Here is a 7,250-nt window from a genome sequence, read left to right as displayed (position 1 = left end):
TTCACGGTTCAAATTCATTGTTTTGTCTCACCATCAGTCTAAAACTCTGGTTTTTATATTTTAACATTGATCAACTAGTGATTTTTCATCGTACTGACATTAACTGACAAAAACACAATAGGTATATTAAAATATTATTTTAATTTCAAATTACTATTATATCAACGCCCCAGTTGGTTGCTGAAAAACCTTTTGGCATAAGAAAAACTACACATCAGATTCCTTATACCAGAACACTGAGGCATTCAGCTTTCATTAAATAAAAACTGTAGAAACGTCACTGACACACAGGGCAGTGACTCATTGTGAAAAATAACAGTCTTTAAAAAAAGGCTGATGACAGCCAAGACAGAATATGTCAATCTCTGAACTTGATCAACATTATGGATAAATCTGTCCTCAGAGAGAACAGCGTGAACAGTGTGTGTGTGTGTGTGTGTGAGAGAGAGAGAGAGAGAGAGAGAGAGAGAGAGAGAGAGAGAGAGAGAGAGAGAGAGAGAGAGAGAGAGAGAGAGAGAGAGTTGAGCTTTTTCTGCTAAAACACTGACGGGAGTGTTGACCCGTCTGCGGGGGGAGGTCGACGTTCTTTGGTATGTTGTCATGACAGTTGGGACAGAGCTGGACGAGGGAGCCGCTCGTCTCACGGACGAGGTCAGATGTCAGTCCACGACCACTCCCGCGTCCGACTTTGTTTTGGGTTCCTGCCACCATTCGGCCAGGAAGGACTCCTCGTAGTCTCCCATCCCCTCAAACTCAGCATCGGGGTTCTCCGAGTGAGAGGCGCCCATTTCTTCTGGACTCACCACGTCCTGGAGGTTAAACACAACACTCGGTCAAGCAAGCATTACATTCTCTAACCTCCACTCCAACTGGCCAAAGTAATAGTTTTTCCTTCCTGTGCCTATAAATCTCTCACTTGTGCAGCCGCCTTATTCAGCCTACACAGTCTCAGAGTCCTCCCCCCTCTCTGGTCCAGGCCGTGTGCGGAGCTGGGAGGAGCTGACCTGAGTTAAATAGATGTGGCAAAGCCTCAGTGGCCGACACCTCCCAACCACATACCACACGCTGCTGGCGGAAAACACAGCCCCCCTCCTGCTTTCTCTTCCTTTCCCACTCTGTCTCCCCCTTTCATCCTTAGAGACTTTTTTCCTTTTCATTTCTGCGTCGCATAACCTGAAACAGCAGATCTCATTTAGTCTGCTCCTTCAAAGTTAAAGTCTACAGTAAATCCCCCCTTTTTTAAACTTATATCTTCAGTTTAGTCAGCCAGTTTAGTCGTTAAAGTGTCGCATCACAAAAACACTTCTCATATTTATGTACCTTTGGGGTCGTCTAGTCATGCAGACGGTTTGGATTTTATCTCCTGAGGTTTTGAGACGTGTGTCTCTGAACATCTGCTGCAACTGCAGCACAATGGAGGTTGTTTGTGCAGTTAAAAGAAAAAACTCAGGGATGGAAATCTGGAAACCTCATCAGATGAATTTAGAACAGCGAGATACCACATGGAAGAAGTAAAAAAGATATGATACACCTCAGTCCATCTAGAATGTGTCATTTTTACCTACACCAATGAGATTATATTTTCTCCACTGACTGACTAGTTCTAACCAGTAATTTATAGCAATAATAAAAGTATAATCTTTTTAAATCAAGAGTATATAACTTTTGTAAAAAAGTATAAATAACACATTCTTCCTTAAAGGTTCAGTGTGTAAGATTTAGGTGAAAGGGATCTATTGGCAGAAATTGAATATAAATAATCCTTGTGATGTTTTCACAAGTGTGTTATATATTAAAATACTTTATCTTTACATCGGGAGCGGGTCCTCTCTACGGAGGCCGCCATGTTTGTTACAGTCGTCCAAACTGGACAAACTAAACACCTTTTGAGTTTTTATGACAACTGAAGGCTACCACAGATGCTCTCGTGTTTGGAAGGGGAGGGTGAGGTGAGGGGTAATCAGCTGCAACATGCAACTTCACCACTAGATGTCACTATATTCTACACAATGAACCTAACATAAATAAAGTTGAATTAACAAGGTGATTTTGGTTGTGACCCGTAGCTAATGACGGGCAACTTTAGCAGACTTTAAATACATTGTTCTATCTCTATGTTTTAATGTTATTACATAACCACACTGAGACACAAAAATATAATGGATTCTTTCCTAAACCATACCCCATCTTCAGAACCCGGTCACACAAACCCGATCTGAAGCAAGTATTGTGGGTCAAAGTTCACCAAAGTTGAACTCCCTGCAAAGCCATGCTGTGTTTTGCCTCGCCATAGGACGAAAGTTCACCACTGATGTTTTTTGCAAAACGTGTGACCAGGCCCTAACACCAAGTTTGCATAATACTGACAATAATCAAACAAATGCAGATGAGAACATAACTTCCATGGAAACCAAACAGAAGTTGTGTCAGGATTGCGACTCCTATTTTTGCATTAATTTGCAAGAAAACCGTTACTCCTCCCCCACCACAGACACTTCCCTTTAATTGTCAAAAATAACTATTTGACATTGTGTCTCAATACAAAATAAACTGGATTTCAGCTTCATGGTTGCAACACTCGTTTGCATGTGCAGCAGTAGAAACGCACCTCATCGTCTGTTTGTAGGTAGTTCAGTGCAAACTCCAGCATCTCCTTCTGTTTGGTCGTCTGGTTAAAATACCTCTGGGCCTCCTGAAAAACAAACGTCTCATCAGCTCTCGTGTTGTGACCTGAGCAGCGGCAGCAGCTTGTCGCAGTTTAATGACACCGACTGCACTGAGCAACAACAACAACAACAGTTTGGCCTGTTTCCGTTCCTGTGTCTGGAGGGTTTAAAGTCCCTCTCACCGTGAGAACAAATTTATTTGAAATTGGAGCGGCTTCAGTGGGTAAAGACATTTATGAGTCAGTTTAGCTACAAAGCTGTTGCACTGCAGCTGCTGCCCACTCTCCACAAAGCAATAAGAGATGGTAAAACCAGTCTGTCTTTATGCGAGTATATGAGTTTCTAATTAGTACCCTGAGGTTGTGTTTATATTCACGCCAAAACCACTTTATGCTATAGCTGCTCTGCTCTGGTTTAGCGTAGCCTGCGTGAGCCCTCTGTTGCCTCTAAACAATCCTGATTACGTCAGTCGGGCCTGGTTTAACCACCGAGGACAGAGATGTGCAAAATGGATAAACAGTAAAGATATGGGGCCAATATTGTAGCAAGCATTTGCAGATTGTACACAGCAGAGGTGCAGTAAAATCAGGTGTAAAATGATAAGTTAATTGCAAAGCCTGTCCAGCAAAACAGCCTTTTCATCAATTAATAACTTATCAAGTACACGTTTACAGATTTATACTTTTACACATTTACAAATCCGATTAAGCAAACGGGTTGAGCTACAGTTACACAACTCTCCACACACACACAAATAATATCGCCCCCCATATATAGAGGTCCTGACTCACAGGCCGGGGCTGAAAGTCCTGATCCTTGAGGCCCCACTGCTCCTGGTAGAAATGATAATACTCCACATTCTGCTGCATCACCTGGTCGTTGGGGTCAAACAGAATGTAACTGGCTGCACACGGAGCAGCGTTCTTCGCATCGTTCACTGTGGAGGAACACAAAATGATCCAGGTCACATAAACGTATCACACTGACAGCACGCTCTCAAAAGCCTGAATCGGAGTCTTGGTCCTTACATTTATAATAAGAAAACTGGAGGTAGTGATACATTGTGGCCACAAACTTCTCCACAAAGAATCCTCCGACGTTGGGCGTCAGGTGCGCCACACATTTCACCTTACATTTCAGCACATCAGTGTAGAGATCTGAGGCATGGAGGAGAAAGTAAGAAGAACTGGATTATTTTCTTATATAAAAGATGCCGAACTGCAGCTAATCATTTGAACTGCTGCTCTACTCACCTGCCAGTGTTGGGTAGAAGTCCTTGAACTCCAAGATCTCATACGAGCCCTCGCAGCCCGCTAAGCAGAGGCTGTATACTTCAAAGTAATGCGTGATGGCCAGCTCCATGTTTCGGGCGCTGTTGCTGAAGTCTCCGCTGTTGTAGAGCGTCACGCCCTTCAGGAAAACACTCTGGAAAACACACAGATGCGATTAAAAACAAAAGTGACAATGGGATGTCTTTAAGAGGCAAACCGGAGAAGGAGAAGGAGCGGCTGCCTCGAGCTACCAACCTCGTACGGCTGCTCCTCGTGGTCGATGAGATATTCCTCCACGTCCAACAGAGTTTTGTAGTAGTTAATGTTCTTGACAAGGTAGGGGTCATTCGGGTTCTTCTTCAGGAAGGTGTGGGCGGCCGCCACAGCCTTCTGCACGTTATTGAGCTGTGTAGGAGGAGATAGTGTTAAAATGGATATGGCAGTATTTTAAGGAGGGTTCATAGAAATAGGGAACACAGTCTCTCTCAATGGCTCCTGTTATTTTCACTGCTCACAGGATAACATGACCTCTGACCCCCAAACTCCCACAATTACTAACGTGCAGATGTCAGGGTTTTTACACACTGACAGACTTTCACATTCAAATACGAGGTGAAGGAATTAAACGTGGCAGCCTTGGCCAAAAGGATGAACTTAGTCAAATACAGCCAATAATAATACAGATACAAGTCATTTCATTCCTGTGCGGCTGCTTCAAATCGTATCATACTATAGGGAGCAGCAGCTGCAGAGCTTTGATTCACCTTTTAATTTACCAGATTGTATAAACAAGACAAAAATATACAGACATCTCTAATTTAAAGGTTTCAGACAACAAATTTTGTGATGAGAGTCTGTAACACACCCACATTTTAAAGGATCACTACAGTCAGAGTTAAGGGGTTTCTCAAGTGGGCTGTTCCCTTTTAATACATCAATAGGATATAACCTGGAGTTTGTACCTCCCTTTACCGGGTTTGGTCCAAACCCTACTTTACGACCAAACAAAATCTGCGCATTTGCCTCGTAAGCACAGCTGGTCCTCGTCCCTGTGCGTCTGATGGAGAAGAATAAGGGGATTGTTTCAGGGGAACACTGAAAGAGACGTGGCACATACTCAACTACCGCTCGGTCAGCAGGGGGGGCGCAACAAAGCGGCCGTGGATTTAGACTCCACAGGTCGCCCACTGGAAATTTTCCTCTCGGTGGTTCAGACAAAGTGGATGTTCATGGATGGAACAGCTGCGGACACTTTAGCTGGGAGATTGTGCCCTTTACGCACAGATGCAGTGACGCTAAATGCGTATTAACACTTTGTTCCACACTCAAATTAGTTTATAACTGGAAACTTCCACTTGTATGTACAACAATAACTTTATTCTAGTACATAAACTATACCTGTGAGTGATTTCGGTGCCTGGGCCTACGTTTACTTGGCGCTCCAGTTTTGGGCACAACCCTCCACACATTGGGATCTCACCTGGTAGTACGCGTACTGTATGTACCGATACGGCACCCTCTGGTCGAAAGTTTCCAATAAATCCCTTCGTGGATACGCGAGGTTAAACACAGGAAACCCCGCCTTGCACTTCTTCAGGCACGCAGCCCTCAGGAGGATGTGGCGCACGACGCGCAGGCTGTTGTCGGCGAACAGAGTGTCGTTGTCCCGGCTCACCGAGCTGCAGTTGCGGCTGCAGAACGCCTCGCTGTCCCGCAGCAGCCGGTGGAGCCGCAGGCTGAGCTCCAGGAACTTGATGCTCTCTCCCCATTTCTGCACCCCGTACTGCTCCAGCGCGTATCCGTACGCGGAGTCCAGCGGCATGATGTCCTTCGGGGGGAAACCTCTGAAGCTGTACTTCTCATACTGAGCCTCCGCCAGCGCCGGGAGGAGAAGGGCCAGGCACAAGCTTCTCAGGAGCATCGTCACCTCCGCCGGCTCCGGCACACAGGAGACTGGGAGTTGTTTTGAATGGATCAGGACGCTTCCTCTGTCTTCACCAGGCTCTGCTCATGTCTGCCTGCACGTAGGCTGTGAGAGCTGCGGTGAGCTGGACGCACAGAACAGCAGCTTCTGGGCACGACTGTCAAAATAAAAGACACGGTCGTTTACGCATTAGATTGCTTTCATCTTGTCAAAATACGAGTTCATTGTCTTACTAGTCTTGTGTCATTTATGTTGCATATTATTTTGTGTTTGCATCTTGTACTTTAATTATTTTACATTATTATACATTTTGTGTTTTTTTATTATATGTTGTAAGGTGTCTGAACTGAAATGTATTATTATTTATTATTATTATTTATAAATGTAATTAATCACAGGGAACATCATGTCACGCGAACATTTCTTTTTCTCACATCAGTGAAATGCATTTCCAGGGATCTGTTTGACCAAAATAAATGCTTACATTTGGGCTAAATACTAATTGTGAACCAATCATTTTTACATATTTACAACCCTAGAATTTTCACATTCTAGGGTTAAAGATCGTGTTGCTTTTCTTGTTTATCATGATTATACATTGCATTTTGTTGTTCCTGTATAGATAAAACGAACAAAACTATAATGCATCTTTAAGCATTTCATTTTAAATGGTGCAACTGTGCAAGTTAACTGGTCCTGCAGCTCTGCAGCTGTCAAATTCCACACCGTCTGACTATTACTTTGAAGTCACAAGTCTGTACTTCTGGTATAAATGGTGTTCACTCCGGTCAACTTGACAGAGACGTCACAGTGAGTCCAGTTTCTCCTCAGTGTTTTCCATCGTCATTAATATGGATCTCATCTCATTGCTTTCATTATTTTTATTCATGATTGTTTGACTCAAGCTCTCAGACTGGAGATTAAACATTCATACAATTCACTGGATGTGTGAAGAGCTCCTGTATTTTCCACCTGGTTAGAATCTGCACCGACATTCCAAGAACATCTGACAAGCTGAGACTTGGGTTTTTCATGCTGCAGAGGTCACATCACCTCTGGGCAGAACTAATATCTAATCCCTGAGTCTGCATGTTTCATACCCATGTTGCATGACTGATGGAGGCCTCTTCTTATGATATGTTTTATAGGCTTTCACAGCTTCACATGAGGAATATAAAACAAGGATTCCAGTATGAGAGTGTCAGGACCTGTTTATATACAGTCTATGGTCAGGACACCAAAATGATAACTTCAGATGAGGGTGAGACACATTATGATTCTTATACGTGAGTGAAATCATGGGTCCAGGCCTTTGGGCCAGGCTTTACACGTTTGCAGAATTCCATTAGAAAGTGGGTGGGGGCCCAGGGGCCACTCCTCCCCATCATC

The 7,250-nt window shown here is 43.8% G+C and overlaps 1 protein-coding gene across 1 annotated transcript; it reads right to left on the bottom strand.

The window, feature by feature from the left end:
• Positions 1-494: 494 nt before the first annotated feature.
• Positions 495-5,962, bottom strand: p3h4 (prolyl 3-hydroxylase family member 4 (inactive)). The gene is made up of 7 exons (XM_034593417.1): positions 5,418-5,962; positions 4,193-4,342; positions 3,920-4,091; positions 3,695-3,823; positions 3,458-3,603; positions 2,609-2,692; positions 495-809 (listed from the first exon to the last, which is right to left on the bottom strand). Exons 1-7 carry the CDS (start codon positions 5,856-5,858, stop codon positions 660-662), a joined length of 1,272 nt encoding a protein of 423 aa, XP_034449308.1. The 5' UTR covers positions 5,859-5,962; the 3' UTR covers positions 495-659.
• Between the last annotated feature and the right edge of the window lie 1,288 nt (positions 5,963-7,250).

Source organism: Hippoglossus hippoglossus, chromosome 8 (genome assembly GCF_009819705.1).
Source record: "Hippoglossus hippoglossus isolate fHipHip1 chromosome 8, fHipHip1.pri, whole genome shotgun sequence".
NCBI classification, from domain to species: domain Eukaryota; kingdom Metazoa; phylum Chordata; class Actinopteri; order Pleuronectiformes; family Pleuronectidae; genus Hippoglossus; species Hippoglossus hippoglossus.
Note: the sequence above shows the minus strand (reverse complement) of the source record. Positions and strands in the feature narration are given on the sequence as shown.

Excerpts from the sequence above, each read along its gene's own strand:
- p3h4 (XM_034593417.1), bottom strand. The coding sequence starts at position 5,858 with ATGCTCCTGAGAAGCTTGTGCCTGGCCCTTCTCCTCCCGGCGCTGGCG. Across the intron at positions 4,343-5,417 it reads TACAGTACGCGTACTACCAG|CTCAATAACGTGCAGAAGGC; the intron begins GTGAGATCCCAA and ends CCTCCTACACAG. Across the intron at positions 2,693-3,457 it reads AGGACTTTCAGCCCCGGCCT|GAGGCCCAGAGGTATTTTAA; the intron begins GTGAGTCAGGAC and ends TTTGTTTTTCAG.